This window comes from Pimephales promelas, chromosome 10, assembly GCF_988280905.1.
Source record: "Pimephales promelas chromosome 10, fPimPro1.hap1.1, whole genome shotgun sequence".
In the NCBI taxonomy this organism is placed as follows: domain Eukaryota; kingdom Metazoa; phylum Chordata; class Actinopteri; order Cypriniformes; family Leuciscidae; genus Pimephales; species Pimephales promelas.
The window spans coordinates 7,913,936-7,935,424 of record NC_142778.1 but is presented as its reverse complement, the minus strand read 5'-3'; the positions used below and the strand labels follow the sequence as shown (position 1 = coordinate 7,935,424).

The window sequence follows — 21,489 nt, the reverse complement described above, 5'->3', positions numbered from 1 at the left end:
TCAGATCGAGGGAGAAAGAAGATGCATCGTAAATGTTAGTGAAGATACTTGACAGTTTAGTTTAGTTAATCTGTAGTGTTCGACGATTATTCAGCTGGTTTACATATACATGAGCCACTGTGTGCGTACATACCAAGTAAGTTTATGTTTGTTCCGTTAGAATGCAGAAACTGCTAGACGATGTTCATCAGTGGGAGCGATTAGCATAAATCTGCCTGTATTACTTTCTGTTTAGTACTTTTTCTGAGTTTCTGCATGTTACTTTATGTTATGTAAGAGACATTATGTTATTATTGGTTGTACGGTTACTTTGGAGATGATTATCATGAGGTGATAAGCGTCGTATACTGAGCATATGGAATGTCTAGTTAAACGCATTTATGTGCTATTAGCGCCTTCTTGTGGCGATGTTTAGAATTATTCTGTCTGATAGGACTTCCTTAATGGGTTTGTTAGACTGTATGATGTTAATAATGTTTGTTATGTATGATTTTTATGTATGCTAATGTTTATTTCTTTGTTTAATTTGTTATAGAACCACACATACCCCATATGTAAATCAAGCTCATCAGTAAAGTGAAGTTTGAACCCTGCCTGGTGTGTCTGTTCAACTAAGCGTCATCTTATACAGTTCTGACCGACTGCCTGCTGCGTTTCACATCCATTAAAATTAGTCTACTATTGGACCTCTTCATTTCACCAGTTTAGGTTCTTCATCTTGCCCTTTATACTCGTCCTTATGCCTTCTGACAATGGCTCAATGCACAAGGCAAAAATCTGTGAAGAGAGCGGATCCCCCGGTTTACCCCTTGTTTTATCTGAAAGGGTTTCAATAGCGAACCAAGTCAGTCAAATATATTTATATAGCGCTTTTCACAATACAGAGCTGCTTCACAGTATCAATCATCACAGTGTTTGTTTATTCATGAAAAAAGACAATCAAGATGGGTAGAGCTGATCAATGGTATGATGGGTCATTTAATTTGAATATCCCCAACTGAGCAAGCCAAAGGCAACAGTGGCAAGGAACCAAAAAACTCCATCGAGTGACCCGATGGTGTCCTAAAACTTCATCAGATGACCCAATGGAGAAAAAAAACCTTGGGAGAACCCAGGCTCAGTCGGGGGCCAGTTCTCCTCTGGCGTTTATGAACTAGAGGCCAAATTTACAGTAACTGTAAGATAAAAAAAATTATATGAATGCCAGGCTAAATAAAATGCGTCTTTAGTCTAGTTTTAAACTGGGAGAGCGAGTCTGAGCAACGAACAATATCAGGAAGGCTATTCCAGAGCTTCGGAGCTAAATGTGAAAATGCTCTCCCTCCTTTGGTGGATCTGGATATCCTAGGAATGACCAGAAGCCTCGAATTTAGTGATCTTAAAGAGCGTGATGGATTGTAGGGTGATAGAAGATCTGTTAAATAGACTGGAGCTAAACCATTTAGAGCTTTATAAGTCAAAAGCAATACCTTGTAATTAATACGGAACTTTATAGGTAACCAATGAAGTGATGATAGAATCGGTGTTATATGATCATATTTTCTTGACCTAGTAAGAACTCTAGCAGCTGCATTTTGGACTAACTGTAACTGTAAGGTATCTTCAGTAAAACTTTTCTTTAATTTATTATAATTCCTACTCTTGTCTTAATGAATCAGTTCTGGTTCTGGGTCTTTGACTGTAAATCCCCTTCCTAATAATGGGGTTTACTTACCTCTGCTTCGCGTCGGGGTCCTCGTCGGGTTTTTTTTTTTTTTTTGAGAGAACAACTGGCTGGATGTACATTATCCCTTACATGACCCTACAATGGGTTGTATCGTCACACTACATAGGGTAAGTTGTCACAACATAACATGCTGGTTGTTGCTGATTTGAGAAGAATGGCCTAGTTTTAATGCAATGGGTTTTACAACTAGTTCTGATCTCTCCTAGCTAACTGACAAATAGAGAGTCAACCATCTATAAAGAACCGTCAGAGAGAAACAGGAGAAATTTTATGACAGGTAAGAAAACTACGTTTTTACATATTCTGAAGTGCAAAACCTAATATTAAAGTTGAAATGTAATGGCAACTTTTAGTATTGTGACATATCCGAGTGAAACAGATTATCAAAAATGTAGGACTGGGACTTTGTTCTATGCATCGGCTGTAGATTTGATGGTGGCAGATCTGAAAGCATACCTAAGGTCAAATTTAAGAAAAGGAGAGGGTTTATTAGGACTAAATGATTAGACAAGTTCGGTCACCAGAAAAGAGAAGTTTCATTACAAGTAAAAAAAAAAAAGTATAAATACATCACAATAAGAAAAGACTATTGCAACTTCCATTTCATGCCTTATTTAAGATGCCTTTATAACCTTTTTGGATGTTTTTGGACTTTTAATGGAGGTTTCATTAAAAATATCTTGATTTGTGGTTCAAAGATTAACCAAAGTCCTTTTGATTTGGGTATGTAAATGGTGACAGATTTTAATTTTGGGCTGAACCATCATCACTGTAAAGTTAAAGATTTGTTTAAATATTTTTTACAATACTTGCCACTCATAACAGAATACTAAATTATATAGTAACAGAATAAAATTAATCTTTTGTGCTCGTCTTGACAGAATGATAAATAGGATCCACTATCGAGAGCTTGTAACCATTTCAAAACCGTTTGAGAGGAAGTCTAGCTTTCCCTCTTTTTCTTTCCGTTGCTTCTCCCTCCCTTTTCCAACCCCTCCCTCTCATCTCTCTCTCTCTCTCTCTAAGGGCCAGGACAGCAGCTTGATGACGCAGCATTGACAGAGGCCTGTGGAACGATTGCTGGGCTGAGAGAATAACAGAGAGGCGCTGCTTTGGCCGGCCTTGACACTCAAACACACACACACACACACACACACACAACGGCACAAAGGAAGCACTGCTGAGAGAGAAAGCAGCTGATCTGGCCCTGAGGAGAAACTGTGTTGCTGAGTCTCTATCCGTCGCTCTCCTCACAACAATGGCAGAACAAACTGATCTCACCCTGGGCCAGACCGTTTACATCTACAGCTGCTCAAATATGGAAGAGGAGGAGGAATAGATCAGGTATATATCAGCCCCGCTCACTCAGAACTCTTTCGCTGTCTTACTCACTCTACTAACACACAGAGAGATTGTCCATTAATGCTGACTAAAAAGAGGCATTAAAATGTACGCTGTGCTTTCCACTTTGGGCCAGACGATTGAGTGTCCACGAGCGAGATTAGTGTGCGTTTATGTGTGCAAGCTTGTTTTGAGCATATAGCTACTGTGGGAATTCATCCAGACAGTCGTTTAAGTGCGTTTCTCTTGACTGCGTTCCAATAAAGGCGGGCCTTACTGTAACAGTGACATAATAATGTTGTAAATGGCATGGAACTAAATGTTTCCTGCACTATAACATGATTATTTATATTACTGGAATTTTTTTAATAGTGACAAGATGAAATATTGTAAAATAATAATAAAAAACATGCATGCTAAAAATTGCAGGACTGGGGATTCTGTATGATGACCACCAGGGGGCACAACACTGTAGTTCCTCACACAGACACACATTTAACCATACCAACAGGGACCAGAGGAAAGACGATCTCGATTGTGAGGAGTGGAATGAACAAACGTCAGGTTGGTAAAGGGATTTTACTCTTACTGCGTTATTAAAAGAGTTAGAATTTAATGAGTCACTTGATAGCAGGAAGTGTAGAACTGTAACCTGCCCTCTTGCTTTTGTTCCAGTAAGATGACAAAATTATTGTGGTTATACGTATGTTTGATTTTCATTTGTCTGTCTTTGATGTATTCACATTTGAGCTGAATAGCTCCCTGCTACAGTTTTGTTTCATGAGCGGCAAAGTTTCCATAATTCATTACGAAACACAATAGCCCACATATTGACCTAGGCCTCATCTTGATCGTCAGAGCGAATTGTGTTAGTGTTCTGCTTGTTTTCTTTCACTTTTTTATGTTATACTTCACAACATTTTGGCCTTGGGTGCAAGATTGATGCAATGAGCTCACTTTGGACCGTGGTTTTACATAGGATAGAGTAGGCCTCACTTTGACAGGCCTCAGATGTATTAGCATCTTTGATACTTTCAGGGCCACAGCCTGCTAGAAGCATTATATAGTGACAAAGAACAAAAGTACTTCAGCTGTGCCGCACTTGTCTGCTAACGGTTCACTGCTTTCTTGTTATGACTCAGTGATGACTAAACTCCTTACACCTCTGGGTTATTTAGAAGCAGTATCGCATTGCAGAAGAACTGAATACGTTGTATTTAAGAAGTTTGTGAAAATGCATCCCAATATACTGGTAATGGGAAGGAATTTTCTGAATTGATTTCTCACAGGTGTTTTACATATATTTTTAATAACGCTTTGCATTATTTTGTTTTTTGGGTCCGTAAATTTAATGGAAAAGGTACTGGAAATTTTCTGCCAAAATATGATTAGTTTTTTATTACAGTAAGATTATTTTTTTATATTGGTTTTTATAAGATTCTATATATATATATATATATATATATATATATATTAACATGAAGGGTTTTTATATTCCAGGGGACCCACTCTTTTAACCAATGAATTTCTATTCGCTTTCTAGATAAAGATATAATAAAATATAATTATTTATATTACTTGTATATAGATATAGTAACTTTTTAAGTAAAAAAAATATATTTTTGTAATATTTGTCCCATTTGGATCCAGTAATTAGTTCCAAAGCAGTTACGCCCACTGCAATATAGCATGCAAAATGTAGATTCAGATTGCTGTAGTGTGCAAAATGTAGATTCAGATTACAGTAGCATGCAAAATGTAGATTCAGTATAGATAAGATTTAATCTAAATTATTCAACCCCCTTTGCAAATCAGGTTGATTGGCAAAATTTGCAACGAACAACTCAAAGAAAAGTTGTGGTTTTAATGACTTTTAATGACTTCTGCGGTCTCAAAATTATTCAACCCCCTGAATAGAAACCCTCACAACAGCACAAATTTGCAAAACAGGGGTTGTTTCTAGTGTTGTTGTCTCAAGCACACCTTATGCAACTAATCAAAGGGCTTCATTAGTTGCACCATGTGTGCTTGAGCTAGAACACCTAAAATATATGGACTGGCTAACTTTGTTGAGTGTCACGTTTGACTGCATGTTAAAAATAAGTCAAAACCAAGTCAAAAGAATGGTCCAAAAAGTCAAGATGAGTTATCACCCTTCACAAACAAGGAACAGGAGACAAAAAAATAGCAAAGGCACTAAATGTTCCTAGAGACATCGTTGGAAGCATAGTTTGCATGTTCAAGGTTAACGGAACAGTGGAAACACTACCTGGACGAGGTAAAAAAAGAAAAAGAAAACGGAAGCTATCAATGGCCGCAACCAAATTTCTGAGAAGGCAGGATCAGAAAAACCCTCAAGCGCCTGCAAAAGACCTGCAGCAAGACTTGGTGGCAGCATGCAATGAGCTTTCAGCTTGCACAGAAAAGCATGTACTAAACGCATGCCAGAACTCCAAGAAGTACAAAAGCACGAGAAAAGTCGGCTCCAATATGCTCAAAATCATATAAATAAGCCACAGAAGCTTTGGGATTCTGTTCTGTGGGGCGATGAAACAAAAAAAAATGGATTTGTATGTCTTGAGGAAAAGAATGGATGGCAAGATGGATGCATTGAAGTATCAAGAAATCCTTGGAGAAAACCTCATGCCGTCAGTGAGGAAGCTGAAGCTTGGGTGTCATTGGACCTTCCAACAGGACAATGATCCCAAGCATACCTCAAATTCCACCAACGTGTGGAAGATTGTGCAGTGGCCATCAGTCACCACATTGTAAATCCCTGGTTGGGGATGAAGAAGGTGGTTGCAGCACACAAACCCAAGAATATTGCTGAACTGGAGGTCATTGCTCATAAGAAATGGTCTAAGATTGGTTTGGTTGATTAAATACATCTCGGTTGCAGAAGGTCATAACTGCAAAAGGGTGTTCTACTAAGTACCAAAGGTGCAGACGTCATTGAAAGCTGCATGTTCAGTTGAATTTTGGGAAACCAATATGTTGAATTGAGATATTTCAATTATTTTGATTTGTCCATTGGCAACAGCTGAAAGCCTGTACATTTTGCCAATAAACCTGATTTGCAATGGGGGTTGAATCATTTCAATTACAACTGCACTTCAATTATCGTGTAGCCGAAGTAGATGAATATCCATGACTTGTCCAAATCACAATTTTCTTTTAATTATAAGTATTTTCCAGGACTGTGGGAACACTATTAGACATATTACAGCAATTATTCAAAAGATTATTGGATGTTCCTAATTATGTATAAGCAGGCAGTGAGAGGTTGTGGGCTGCATGGGGAGATCAATGATCAGACTAGCTTCTGATTCTTATTTCACCATCAGTGGTTCACTTATAAAACAACCTAAGAGCTGAACACAGGCCAGGCCACTAGTGAATGCAGCCTTTGTTACAGGAGCTTGTCTTCCTGGCACCCAGGTAATCAGCACTCAGCCTTGTTTCCAGAAATAACCGCTGGTATCTGGGCATTAGGTTCACATGATGCACTGCGAGCTGAAGCCCGCAAGCTTTAAAGAGACACTTCACCGACTTTAAAAAAAAAAAAGGTTTGGTACATTTAACTCAGATGTTAGCAAGAGCTTATTTGACTGAAAACTAAATAAATATAGCATAAATATAGTGGAATAAATGCCACCCACTTCTGGAAAAAATCAGGGATTTTTGTTCTCATTAAAATCTTTAGAAATTTAACAGATTTAAGAGATAGAATTCTACAATATTTTTAGATCACTTATGAAAGAACATTTTATCAAGCTTTGGTTCAGCTGAAATTGGGACAAATAAATACTAAGACATAGGAAAAATCCTTTTCAATTCAACTTACATTTTACACAAAATTGAAGCTTTTTCACCAGTGGTCTCAGAGCTCAGATTACAAGGAATTGAATTTCTGTACAATGTCCATTATAATTGAATTATGGACATTAAATAGTCCGGTTAACCTCCTGTTTAATCGGGTTTGGGAATTTTTAAAATTCTTGATGACTGTATAGAATATACAAAGTGCATTCAGTATTTATACATATTAGTGTGATTAAAATATGTTGGAAAATAAGGAGAAGCTTTAGAGATTATATTAAGTGGCTTTAAGTACTATGTACTTAAATTGAACAATAAGTACAATGTATTATTGTGTTCCTGTTGTGTTGTAAAACACTTTTGCTGCTATTGAGGTGCGATACGGGTAAGGTTAGGGACAGGTGTTGTGGTATGGGTCGGTTTAAGGGTAGGTTAAGGTGTGAGGGGATTACAAATGTAATTACATAAATTAATTATAGCTGTAATTAAATGCTGGAATTTTAAAATGTAAGTACAATGTACAATCATGTATATACACAATAAATCCATTGTATCAAATTATTAATAGCAATGTAATTACATAGTACTCAAAGCCACTTAATATAAAGTGGGATCAAAATGAATATGGTAAGAAAAAAAAAAGCATAAAAAATGAATAACCATAAGTATTCAAAGGATTCGTGTGCTGTATTTATTTGCAGTCCTCACCCTGAGTAAAGACATACCCACTTTGGGCCATAAAATTTTATAACCTGCAGATGGAATTTGAAGTTGCTCCTCCTATTTTTCCCTGTCCATTTTTTTCCCCCATTCTCTCCCTCCCGTCTCCTCTCTCTCGTGTTCTCTGCAGAACAGCCGCATCCCTTTCCATCAATCAGCAGCCATGTTGAAGGTGATCCCACAGTCCCCACCACCTTTCCACTTCCTCCCGAGCTCTCGTTCTTCAGCGCTCACTAACCCTCTGTCCACGGCGGGTTTTCAACCTTTCGCTGAAACCCCTCTCTAGTCGTCCGCCATGTTCCTTTTTGCTTTTCCTTGCCTCAAATCACCATTTCTGCTTACTCATGCGCTCTCTCATCCACTCTTACTCCTCTGCTGCTCGCCCTCCTTCCGTTTGATTTCAGCAATGAGCGTTTGCGAAGCAGACTGTGCCGTCTCTCTCTCTCTCTCTCTTGCTCGTTCTCTTTCTCTCACATCCACCCACCACCTTCACAAAGATGCACAATAAAATGTTGCAGCAGTGATAGCGATACAGCTTAGCCACAACAGCAAACAGCCACGTTCAGATGTGCAGAAACACATTCCGGACCTGACAGCGGCATGTTTCATAAGGTGGGCGAGGGACAGGCAGAGAACACAAACATGTGTGTGCCTGCAGTGCATCTAAATTCATCGCTGCTCATGATCTTTTTTTGGAGGGGTGGGGGCAGCGGGACTCATCTAAAATAGCAGCAACCAGACCGCCGTTATTTATTCTACATGATGGAAAATGTCAGTCTCTGCCTCGCGCCAGGTGCCATTTTTGTTTTGACACCGGTGGTTGCATTGTTGCATCCACCTCACATGCGAGCGCTTCTCACACGTTCGTTTCTCACTCCGTTTTTTCCGCGCTCTCTCGTTCCGGATGCCCTTTTGCAGTGGTTAATGAAGTTGCAGTCCTTGCTAGCACGCCGCATCTCTTATCCGCTGCTAATAATGCACAGACAGCAGTGGAGCTGCCCTGCCCGACTATTTATAAACTCCACAGTGGGCGAATAGACCCTGGTGGCCAGCTAGCAAGCGTACGGAAAGAACGAGACCTATAGCAGGGTGCAGTGGAGCAGACTGATGCCCCCTGCCACCTCTGGACTGGGCGTCTCACGCAGAGAGGGGACTGGGACTAGGGTGAACGAAAAAGAGAGAGAGTGTGAGAGAGAAAGAGAGAGAGAGAGAGCAGGATAGACTTATAGGAGAGACTGCGATCGCAGCAGAGAGCAGCAAGTGACGAGTTGAATAAAAAAAAAAGCTGTAACACTTTCGCCTGCAAACGAAACATCTCGTTCCAGCCATCAGTGGATCACAGGAACTGTAGAGGAAGGCATGAGCGATGTTTTCCGCTCTCCATCCACTGAAGCGCATTCTCTGATTAACTGAAATAAAGGTACGTTCAGCATGCTTTTCCCTCCAGTTTCAAACAGACGTAGTCGAGCGCTTTTTTACAGTGAAGACTTGTGTGGTTTTATCTGTAATAATGAAAGCTAATGTTTTCGCTCTTTATTTGACTGGACATTTCATACTCGTAGGCAAATGTTTCTCTTATTTTGTACAGAACGGTTTAAGGGAAGGTGGGGGATTTTTATTTTTCCGCCATTTCGCTTATCCGGTATGGTAAGTCACGTTTAGGGTGTGGCAGATGATACATCCACGGACAACAAATGTATTTTACACTTATATAAAATGCCTGAATGTTGAAGAAGCCTTTAACGGCCAAAGCAACAAATAGCGAGCCTATGTTTTGTTTTTTAATGTAAAAGGGCCTTTCAACTCAAATTCGCATGGGCATCTAGCTCTCCGAGTCTAGGGATGTGATTTTGACTGCATACTAGTCCACTAAACTCACACACACGCACATCAATGCTGATAATGGTGATCCCAGGCCATTGTCCGCAGCTAAATGATACCGGGGGTTCCCAACATGGCGCTGCCTGTAAGAATGAACCGTTTTTCTCTGGACAGAAAGCACGAGCCGCCATTCATACAAATCCCAATAAGTGCTGCGCCACAGCATGTTGCCGTGACAACGGAGGCCTGTCAGACAGGGAGCAGGCGGATGTTTTCCCAGCGATTAAGAACGGTCTGTCTCTCCCGCTCAGCGCAATCACAAACCGTTCAGATTAAAATAGATCCTCAGCAGCAGTATAGCAATAAAATCTGGCATGATGTTACATCCAGACTGTGTTGTTTATTGCAGTGTAATACTGCTGTGTCATGTTTTTGATGATCAGAGGCAGATACGTCTTCTTTGTGGTTCTGTTGTTTCCTTTCTCTTTATGAGAGTAACACATAATGTTTCAGGGCGACCACAGAACAGCCCGAGGAAATGATCTTCTAAACTAGTTTGTTCAGAAACTGAGCACTGACCATATAAAGGTTTGCGTGTCAATCATTTTAATATGTAATATTAATGTCTCAGAATTTAGATTCTAAAATCCGAAATTGTTAGTCCAAACAAGATCGACCTCTACAGTCTAATGGAACATTTACAGGCAGCCATTTTAGTTTATGCCAAGATGGGGTTTTTTGTCGTGGTTTCAAAATGGCTGCTCTGTTAAAAAGAAAAAACCTCTCAACAGAGGCACGGAAAACTTTACCTTCTTGCCAGAATCATACGTTACAAAAAAAATAATGCATTTACTTTGCAGAGCATTTAGTCCATGTTCGTATTAGAACATGGTCAGTTTACTACAAGTGCTCCAATGGAAACTAATCTACAAACAATGGCAAAGCGTAATCTTTTTTTATGTGATGTGGGACATACAGAAAATGGAAAGTTAGCTATGACTGTCATCTGTGCAAGTGTCTAAGAAGCAATTCTGCAATTTGGCAAATAAAACGCCCAAGTGTTTCGTTTTAGGCTCTCACAAAAGTAAAGGCCTAAAAACTACATTGCAGTCATATATTTAAAGAACAATGTGATTTGGACAGTCCATCAGCGTCACACAGACAAAACTAGGGCCTCATACACAAAAAGAGCAAGAGAGGACAACATAGTGCAAATGAGAGACAAAAGACGTAAACAATCTATATGAAAAACTGTATTCACTTTGAGCTTTGTGCCTCCGAACAATATGTTGTGCTTTGCTAGTACTGTACATTGGCCATGAGTGTTGCTGCATCTGACATATTTCCACTTTGCAGTGGCAGGTCACTCTTCGTCGTGGGGTGCAGTCGAACTGGAAATAGATATTGAGAAGTAGAAATAGGTCAGTTTGCTAGGCTGGATATTCAAAAGCTTTTGTGCTCCTCTACCAGCAGGGAGATGCGAATCTGACCTTTGTTTATTTCCTCATTGTGCCGCGATGTAGTTTAGCCAAATAATGACTCAAAGGAGCTTCATGCACTGGGTCGTTGACAGAAAATAGAAACTAAAGAAGAAAAAAAAAGAAAACGAAAAAATCTTTAGAACTTTTCAGACACATACACATTACTTTATATATAAAAACCCCATTAAAGTCTATGAAAATTAATGATTAAATATATTAGGTTCTGATTGCTTCATCTCATATCTCATTCTCATATTTATATAAACTGTTTAGCTATTTTATTGTATTTACTTGAAGTTTTTTTGTTGTGTCACATATATCTATATCTGCCAGGGCCGGCTGATCTCTACACTGTAAAAAAATATATATTTTCAAGATTTGTTATCACAACATTTTTATCTTTTGTCAAATCAACTTTTAAATATAACAAATAATTTATTTAGTTCAGATAACTTATTATTTTGAGTTTCTGATGATTAAATCAATCTCCTTCATTGCATTAACTCACTTTTTCCAGTTTAATCAACTTAAAATTTTAAGGCAACCAGGTTACTTAATTTTTTTTAAGTTAAACCAATAATATTTTTAGATTGCATTTTAATGCCGTATTTGCCACCTTTTCCCTGTTAAATCTGGTTGCACAGGATTTCATCTTCCCACTCTCTGACAGCTGGCATGTAAATAATTATTGCTACTGCTTATAAATCATTATGTACAAACACTGTCAATGCAAGATGTAACTGTTATTATTCTTAGGGATTTTGTGTTGTTTTTTAATGTCTTGTTTTTGCTCATCCATGACTTCTATTTTGAAGTCATCTTGTTCTTGTGAGTCTTTTGTCTCTGTCAAATGTATCCCTCCCATGACCTAATTGTGTTCAGCTGTGTTTTGCTCCCTCGTTAGTTCTTATGTGTTCTGTAAATTGCTCCTGTGTTTGCCTGGTCTGCTGTTGCCTTCAAGTGTACTTGGTAAGATCTTGCGTCAGAGTATCATAATTAGCATGTTATTCAAGTCTGCAGACATAGCCAAAAAGTACATTACGTTATTATAGAAGAAGTTTTTGTAGGTATATTTTTTTAGGTACATTTATTTCTTAATAGCTTGAAGCTATCTTGTGTGGCAGAGGTGCAATTGCAATTGCTTATTATGATTCATTTAGGCCTATATCCAGAATTGTTTATCTGTATTCCAGCCCATATATATATTTGTTTCATTATTTTTTCTTTCTAGTCAAAACCGGTCATGTTATGTATTGTTTTTGGATTTTTGTTTTCTGTATTCTTTGCTTTAAAGGGATACTCCAAAATAAAAATTTACTCAACATTTACTCATCCTTGTGTTGTTCAAACCCTGTATGACTTAATTTCATCTGTAGAACATAAAAGAAGGTATTTTTGAGAAATGTGAGAAGTGTTTTTTTTTTCTCCATACCCTGGAAGTCAATGGTCTACAATGTCGTTTGGTTCCCAACGTTTTCATCATCTTTTGTGTTCAGCAGAAGAAAATACCATACAGGTTTAGTTCAATGAAGACAACATTTTTATTTATGAGTAAAGTATCGGAAAGAGAAATCTGTTCAGGAACATAGAGAAACTTGAAGGTGAAATAACACTAATAAACAATCACAATATAAGCCTTTAGGATCTGGCCTTCTCATGTGGCAAAAGTCTTCTCATTACAACAGTAAGGGCCAAGTTAAGCCTCCCCACGGCTAAAGCAACCTTATCTGTTTGACTTATTAATAATTATTTGGTCACATACTGTAGATGAGCGCTGAAGGTTAAGCTGCGTCAGCATAAACTTAAAGGCCAGGTAAGCTTGTCTCCTAGTGCCCCTGGGATATTTTCCATTGAGAAAACCATATGTGGCAATTATGTTACCAAAGAGCCATTGTCAATAGAAGCACAGCAGACATGCCAATGACAAACAAAGAGTTCTGGGTTACAGGTTATGTTTCCCATTTGTATAATGCGGTCCTGCCATTATACCTTGAATTTGAGTAATATATTTTACTTTGTGGAAGTGCCGATTAGAGGGCAGCACTTTCCCAGCCACGGATTCTTGCTCACTTCCTCCAGTAGATAATGGGATCATAGTGTGGCTTTTAACACATGCATTAATGCAAAGAGAGCAATAATTCATCCTTATCCTTCATTATCCACTGAACTAAGCTGTTCTGAACATAAATACCAAATGGAGATGGAAGTGCATAGGCCAGTTATTAAAAATTTGTATTTAAAACGTATTTTCTTTTTTTTTTTTTAAAGAGAGTAACCTATTTATTAAAATTGCTGCAGTTCTTTGTGTGCATTTCTTTGTTTTTCCTGTGCAATTACTTTTGTTTTATGCTTTTCTTTGTGCATGTATCTATGTGTACTTACCTTGTATAAAGTATGCTTCTGTATTCTGTAATCTTGAGCACAAAAATATGGTAGAATAAAGACTTTTATGGCAGTGTGCAAACATCCTCAATAATAAATCTCTAATAGCCTTCCCCTCACTTCCCTGCATCAAAACAACATCAAATGTCTTTGCACTATATAACTGATGTGGTCAAAATCAATATTTGGGTATAAGAACTGCATACATTACAGTTTGGGTTATAAGGTAATATAAGGTGACAGTGAACCAAGTGTGCTGAGTTTATGAGTTGAGTCATGCTGCCATCTAGTGGTTTGATAAGTTTAGATTACAAATCAAAAAGATTACACTTCTCATTATGTGGTTTCAAATTTCTCCTTTCTACTTTTTTTTAGTAATAGTTAAATGTCACGTTAAACCAATACACAAAAAACGTATATTTGTTTAACATTTAAAGAGATGATTCACCCAAAAAAAATGATTCTGTCACCAATTACTCATCCACATGTTATTCCAAACCTGTAGGTATTTCCTTTTTCTGTGGAACACAAAGGAGTTTCTTCTTTTGGGCTCTGCCAAAGAAAAAAAAAGTCATAGGTTCGGAACAGCAAGAAAATACATTTTCATTTTTGGGTTGAGTGGCATGATCTGTGGACAGTGACTTTAAGTGCATTGAAAACCTCGTCCAGTTATTTTTCCTTTCCCCACCCCTAGTAAAACTGTTCATTGACATTGAAAAACAAAGGTCATATGCTGTTATCTCAAAGTTGCCATAATTTTCACAGATTTAAATGATTTTTTTTACTTTCTGTCTCTTCTCTGCAGATGACTGTGGTCAACCCCAGCACTCTTGGTATGGTGGACAATTCCCACCCCCAAACTGTCCTCAGTCATCTTAGTGAACAGCGTTCTCAAGGCCTATTCTGTGATGTAATAATCGTTGTGGAGGATGTCAAATTTCGCGCTCACCGCAACATTCTGGCTGCCACAAGTGGATATTTTCGTAATGCTTTCAAAACGCCTGATGTCTACACATCCAACCAGGTGCTGGAGTTAAAAGACTTAAAATCTGAGGTCTTTGCTAGCATTCTAAACTTTATCTACAATGCCAGAGTGGAGTCAAGTAGTATGGAGGACAACAGGTCTCTGGTGGCAGCTGGAAAGCGTTTAGGAATTCCCTTTCTGGAGAAATTGCTTGACTTTGAAAGGCAGAGCTCTGGCATCTTGCAAGGTCAAGCCTCTGCAAGCTGCGGAAGATCAAACAATCAGTCAAAGTTGGCTGACACATGCACACTGAAAAAAGAGACACTCAAGCCTGAGGAGTTAGACTGCTCCAAGGGCCCGAGGATTACCAATGCTTTCTCCATTACTGAGGTTGGGACAGTAAACAACCCATTCTCTACAATGGATCATCGTAACAAAGTTATTGAGGAAAGGCATTCTCCTTCGAGCTCCCAAGATACAAGCATATCACACACCGAGAGTGAGCCTGCCCATGCTCTAACGGAGCACTCGTATGCAGTGAGCCAGGGGCAAGAATCTAAAGAGGTTAGCCAGGAGAACGATATCGGGAAAATCGTGCCGGCCGTTCCCCCAGCTAAGCCCGTGGTTAACAATAGACTTGGACCTATAAAGAAGCGTCGTATACATGGTAACGGTATTCCGTCTCTCTCAATTGAGCCAGGTGCAACAATGCCCACTATTACTGGCACATCTGCTGTGAAAAATGCTATATCTTCCTCCCAGTTATCCTCAGATGCAGCACCAGTGATACATTCCAGCCTTGATCTCTTGCCACCACTTGACGTTACACCCTCTCAGGATGCAGAGCCACCCTGCCTCAGTCCTCAGAATACACCCAGTGTCCCTGTCTTCTGCTGCCAGCAATGCCCTGAAACCTTTAATGACTCTGCACTTCTCGCCATCCACATGCAAGCACACAAAAGATTTGTCAGTCATTTGTTTTGCAAGTACTGCCATAAAAAGTTTATGCATCTGAAAAGATTGCGCAATCATGAGCAGGTTTGTGTGAAATCTCTAAAAGGTCCATTTGAGTTAGAGACAAATAATAAAGACTCTTTGAGAGTCCCAGTCTCTAATGGTACATCTAATGAAAACACAACGCGACACTCTTCACCTCCACTAGATCTCCATATCCCTTTAAGTTTAGAGCCCACATTGACTAGTCCCCCTGAGCTGTCTCAGGATCAAGTTAATGGGACCTTAAAAACAAGTAGCACTTCAAGGACATATAAATGCTCTGTATGCAAACGGGCTTATGTGACCATTTCCAGCTTAAAAAGACATGAGAATGTACACTCATGGCATAGAGCCTATCCTTGTCACTACTGCAACAAAGTTTTTGCTCTGGCTGAGTACCGCACAAAGCATGAGATTTGGCATACTGGGGAACGCCGGTACCAGTGCATCTTTTGCTTGGAGACCTTCTTGACTTATTACATCCTCAAGAATCACCAGAAGTCTTTTCATGGCATCGACCCACAGCTGGCTGTCAATAAAAAGTCCGCAAATGGTGGATTCAAGGGTAGTGTCTACCCCATAAAGCTCTACAGGCTTCTCCCAATGAAGTTTAGAAAGAAACGGTATAAGTCATACAGTCAGACATACTCTGGGGGGTTCGAGGGCAATGATGATTCCTACAGTGAACCACTGGGCAGCTGTTCCCCCCCTACTCTTTTTGACAGTGCTGTACCTACAACTAATTCAGATGTTGTTAATGGTCAGTCATTATTTTCAATGCCAGTGACATTCATGGCCACTCCAAAAATGATGGCATCAGAAACTCCTCGCATCAGCTTTGACAAACCGTGTGACCAAAACATGGGATTTCCTATGTCATCTGAGATAGATCATCCTTCAAAACACCGTTCTACTGATTTCAAGAAACAGCCTGGATTTGATGGGAAAGGGTCCCCGCTCTTCAGCCACAGATTCACAGATTCTTCACAAGAGAAAAACACAGGGACCTCTCTCATTTCAAATGGAATTGACAGAGATTCTTCAACAGAGAAAAACGTAGAAAACAGCACAGACATACTTCCATTCCTCGACATACCATCTGTCTGCTCCTTCGAAGGGTTGAGCAGGCTGAGTGAACTGTCAGCAGCAGCACAAACCATCGAGGACATGGCTAATCAGCTGCTACAAGCAAGACCCGAGAGCATAACCCCGGATCAGCCACCTACTGGAAAGACAGAAACGTACATTGCTAAGCCTGCATGTCCAGGCCCATCCGTTGACAACCAAGTCCTTCCCCTCTGCCAAATAACTGTGAAGATTGGCAACGAGGCAATTGTTCGACGAAAAATAAAAGGCTCAAAGCTATTTCCCAAAAGGAGGAAAAGGAAAAGCTGGAGACAAGAGGGCATAGGTCAAAATAGCCCTGCAGAGGAGAGTATTGGAAGTCCAAGTCTGCGACTGAGAACAGAAGTCACGACATCAGTCACAAAAAATGTATCATATGATGACCCAAACGATCCTGAAACCGACAAACTATGGCGACCCTATTACTCATATAAACCTAAAAAGAGGAGTAAGAAACTGAAACGCAAACGAACAAGGATGAAACATGTGAGATGCTACACAAGACCATTGTCACCTGAAGCCAACGAAGTCTTCAGAGAGACACCCTTCTGTCCAGATGAGAGGATCTCAGCTGACAACTATGGGGTCAGGAGGGAGCCAAGCTTTAGCAACCAAAAGGAAGCTTTCTCCTGCCACAGCTGCAAGAGCTCTTTCTACAGCCAGACCTCCCTCAGCATGCACATCATCAGCTGCCATCAGCCACGCTGCAGAATATGTGGTAAACAAAGTCCCCCTGAATGCAGCACAGCTGGGCCCACTGCAGATGATAGTGGTGACTTTATCTGCAAGAGCTGCACTGAGGATGGCTCCTGTTTCAGCTCGGATGTGGCGTCCCACAGTCTGAGCATGGAAAAACGTTACAGATGTTCTTACTGCCCACAGCGGTTCCTTTACCTTGCCACTAAGAAAAGTCACGAGAAAAAACACCTAGAAAAGTCCGATAAAGGACACAACTGCAGATATTGCTCAAAGGTATGTAAATCAGCAGTGCTGTTGAGTGTGCACGAGAGCAAGCACTTCAAGTCAGAAGATGGAGAAGATCCAGACAGGACATGTAAAATAACCAGTTCCTTTTCTAATGAGCGGATCAAACCCGAGCCTTGGGAAAGCATGTATACCTGCTCCGAGATCAAGCCAAAGATGGGGGAACCTATGGACATAGAGTCTGAGGGGAATTATCCTACAATCACCAGTGTCTACAAGAAAACATCTTTGTCATTTCCTTATGCAGCAGATGGCAGGCCTTTCACTCCCCGTCCTTCAGAGATAAAGAGGAAGAAGTCCAAGAAAAAAATCATTTTGGAACGTTCTAAAGGATTTGGATTTGAGGCACACACACAGGACTCTGTGACATGGGGCCAACATGATTGACCTGCCAACACAGGTACAAGCAAGTAAAGTGCTGACTCAGTCCAATCTGTCAGCCAAGAATACTGTAACCAAAGGAACTTCCCAACAGCCTACAGTTGCTCATGTCAGAACGACATTTCTGTAAAGAGGAACCTCGTTTTCACACCCACGACAGGAAGGAAATGCATCTCCTGCTGATGTCACATAGAATAATGACGTAAGTGACAAGGCAGGCTTTACAACATTTGAATAATGGGGCAAAAACGCACAAGAAAGTATGAGGAGGTTAGCGTAGTGACTTTGTCTTCAAGAGAACGTGTGATGTACATATAGAGTATTTTTGGTCGTTCACATGAAAAACTATTGGTAGTTTTCCAAGTTTTTTTATGAGAAAAAAAGTGGGTTTATTTTTATACGTTTTTATTTGTCTAAGTCAGGTGGATCTTCCCTATTTCATTGCTCATTGTGTTGTACTCTATGCATCAAGTAAAGTGAACGGCTAGCTGCACCTTACAGTAAAGATAACTGCGAGTGATTGTACTTTTATTGTAACATAACAACGTTACCACCATTTCAGTCTATTTTTTGCACACCAATGCATTAATAACTCCGCTGATAAATGCTAAAAAATTATTTTCCTGAATATACCAAAAGTTTTACCTTTCATTTATAAAACTGTTTAATTTTGTCCAATACTCACAACAAATCATTAAATAAAAAAAATAACATGTAACCCAAGTCATGTCATTAAGTGGCCTATAACTCTATCTTGTTCAAATTACTGTAATGTTGTAAAATGTAATAATGTTAGCCACAGTTATGAAATGTAATCAATGTTTTATCACATTATCTCCTGGTTTCACAAATCAGGCTTAAGCCTGGTCTCAAACTAAATGCATGTTTGCGCTGTTTTAACTAAAAGCAACAGTGTTTTATCTTTTTTTTTTTTTTTTTTTTTCCTCAGGCACATTTATAAAAGATACTTTAATGTCCTAATTGAATTAAGGCCTAATCCTGGCTTAATCTAAGCCCTGTTTGTGAAACCAGGCCTACATTTAGCAAATGAAAACGAGGCTGTGGGATCGACGTGCAATAGGATGTATTTTGAGTTTTTTTTTTGTTTTTTTTTAATAAACCATTTTGTTAATTTTATTTTCTGCAGAATATGACAATACTATCTTAAGAGTTATTTTGGCAATTGGAAATATTTTTGAGAGATGCAGGTTTTGTTCGCTGAATGTTAAATGTGCACCGTGCAGGATTTTTAGTAACTGTTTGCCTCTCCTCGGGCATCATATAAGTTGCACACACATCCCAACTGACTCAAGAAACTGGGAATGGGCAGATGAGCGATGAGCTATTTGTTTATCGTGCATTAATAGCATTTATTTTTTGTCTATATAAGAAATTACACCAATAGGCGGATCTTTTTTGACGTCATTGTTTATGTTTGTCGCGTTGCATCATGGGAATCGTGTGGCAGGAAACATCCCTAGATACCTGTAAGTTGATTGTTTTGCAGGTTTGGAGGAGGATTTAGAGAAGAGTATTGTTCACCCTTGCTGTGTGGTCGATTGTACGACTCGTTGGGGGCCTGATAACAAGTTTTTCATTTCATTTTTAATAAATAAATAAATAAGAACACTCATCAATGAAGACTTTCCCGGCTTTGCAGTCGCAGTGAGCAGTGATTATTTTGCCGTTCTGCGATCACGGGAGATGCGAATCATGCTGTGACTCTGCTGGGCCAGGTCTAACCTCTGCTTTTACAGACTGATCTCATGAATTGGCGTATGTATTACACGCCAATTCGTGTCTCCATTTTTGGTGTGCTATCAATGTGCATAATCGCTTTTCAGCGTGTTTATGAATGCCGTTGACTTAATGTTACATTACTGTATATATATAAATATATGACTTACCCCAACCCCGTCCCTAAAACTACCCGTCACTGGGGTTAATTGCATTTATGAGTCTTCCCCTACCATCGTAGGAAAAAAAAATATCGCTCCCCAGATGTAGACATTTAACGGAGCGTACATACACGCGGAATCACTCGGACATTTAACGGCGTAGACATACGCTCATACACGCGGATAGCTTAAAATGCATATAGATAACATGCCACTTGATTCGAAAGTGGCGTGTATGTTTACGCAAAAGTCATGATGTCACGTTGCTTTTAGCACTATCACTGCTTTCTGTTTGGCAGAAAATATCGGCCCAACTTTTCGAGAAACAAAATAATCATAGGCCTCCAGACTTTTGAAAGCCTTTTATCTTTTATGAGTGAAGTGGCCATTCTGTTTGTTTTGTTGCCACACAACCACTCGCACATGCGTACAAAGATGTCAACAAAGATCCTCCTATAGGTGACTGGCTGTAATTTGTGACCTATATTTTAGTCTAGCTCGCTAATAAACAACAATTACGTGTCATTGGAAAAAAAGCGTAATTACATATATTACATACAGTATATATATAATTAAGCCAATAACAACATTAGCGAATTGTTTTAGCATCAAGACAGGAGAACTTAGCGGAGTTTCCCAAGACAGACTACAATGTTTCGTCCTCATCTGGCTGTGACATATGTCATCATTTGCTGGGGCTGCAGCTCAAAAATGTCCACAGGAATTCAAAAAAGGAGAAGAAAATGCAGGCACAAGACAGTGTCTCTCTGTCGACCACTTCTAGTAGCCTATATATTTTTTTCTTAAAAAATCTTGCATAGTGCACCTTTAAATAAAATGGTATGCAATAGTATTAAACACATTAAACAGCCTTATAGCCTTGTTTTCAATTGTGGCACATTAAAGTGGCATTTACCCTTGACTAAGGTCTATTGTAATGTTGGCTGAGTTCCCTGCCAATAATAAAATATCAAATGTCAGTTTTGTATAATTGGAACATATTTCATCACATTTCCTAATGTCATATCTTTAGAATCCATTGTACAGATAAACCAAAAAACATGGAGAGGTTGACAGAGAGAGAGAGAGAGTGAAACAGAACCCAGAGCTCCTCTTCCTCCAGAAACTGCAGAGATTTGTAAGTGGGAACTCTGTTTATTCATTCAGATTGTCTCTCTCACTCTGTCTTTGGCCCTCCATGCTGATCCATCTGAGAAGCTCATTCCCGTTTCTCTGTCGGTTCTCCACACAATGCGGCATTCAGTGTCCCGTCTAGGCCCACGTGACACCAGTGCCAGATGTTCTGAACTCTCCGCCACCGTCAACTCCACTCTCTGGAGATATGCTGAGATCTGGTAGCAGGTTTGTGCCCAAGACAGAAAGACTATCAGTAAAATGTATGTGAAGGTTTTCATTCATTCCAGGTCATTGGAGAATGTCTGGTAGTTTATTCATCTGTACCAGAAAGTTGTTTTACATTTTTCAAAAACTTCACCAGACAGCCAATCAGCTTCTTATATGTTGTGCATGCCTAATCCATCAAAAAAAAAACATCTGCAAGTCTACTCAAATATTGGGCTATCTCCTATCTAACCGACATACACATATGTTAAAGGACTTTTATTTTATTTGCAACATAATACTTTTACAATAGCACAAGCCCTAATACCTCCAACTGACAAGTCATTGATGAAGGAGCAACACATCATAAATTTGCATTTATATATATATAAATGCAAATTTATGATGTGTTGCTCCTTCAAACACCAAATAATCATACACGTGACAAAATAAAAGTTTATATTTATATATGTGTGTACTGTTAAGTGTATGATTATTTGGTGTTTATAC

General features: G+C 39.3%; 1 protein-coding gene across 3 annotated transcripts; it reads left to right on the top strand.

Moving 5' to 3' along the window:
• Positions 1 to 1,786: 1,786 nt before the first annotated feature.
• Positions 1,787 to 21,005, top strand: zbtb38 (zinc finger and BTB domain containing 38). 3 transcript variants are annotated; one of them, XM_089135370.1, is made up of 5 exons: positions 1,818 to 1,833; positions 1,933 to 2,003; positions 2,753 to 3,070; positions 3,497 to 3,631; positions 14,096 to 21,005. In XM_089135370.1, exons 4-5 carry the CDS (start codon positions 3,512 to 3,514, stop codon positions 17,744 to 17,746), a joined length of 3,771 nt encoding a protein of 1,256 aa, XP_088991496.1. In that variant the 5' UTR covers positions 1,818 to 1,833; positions 1,933 to 2,003; positions 2,753 to 3,070; positions 3,497 to 3,511; the 3' UTR covers positions 17,747 to 21,005. The 3 variants fall into 3 exon arrangements, with proteins under 3 accessions (XP_039519820.2, XP_088991496.1, XP_039519821.2); XM_039663886.2 differs by having other exon boundaries at positions 1,787 to 2,003; XM_039663887.2 differs by lacking the exons at positions 1,818 to 1,833; positions 1,933 to 2,003; positions 2,753 to 3,070; positions 3,497 to 3,631 and adding an exon at positions 7,715 to 9,026.
• Positions 21,006 to 21,489: the final 484 nt, after the last annotated feature.

Excerpts from the sequence above, each read along its gene's own strand:
- zbtb38 (XM_039663886.2), top strand. The coding sequence starts at position 3,512 with ATGATGACCACCAGGGGGCACAACACTGTAGTTCCTCACACAGACACA. Across the intron at positions 3,632-14,095 it reads GTGGAATGAACAAACGTCAG|ATGACTGTGGTCAACCCCAG; the intron begins GTTGGTAAAGGG and ends TCTTCTCTGCAG.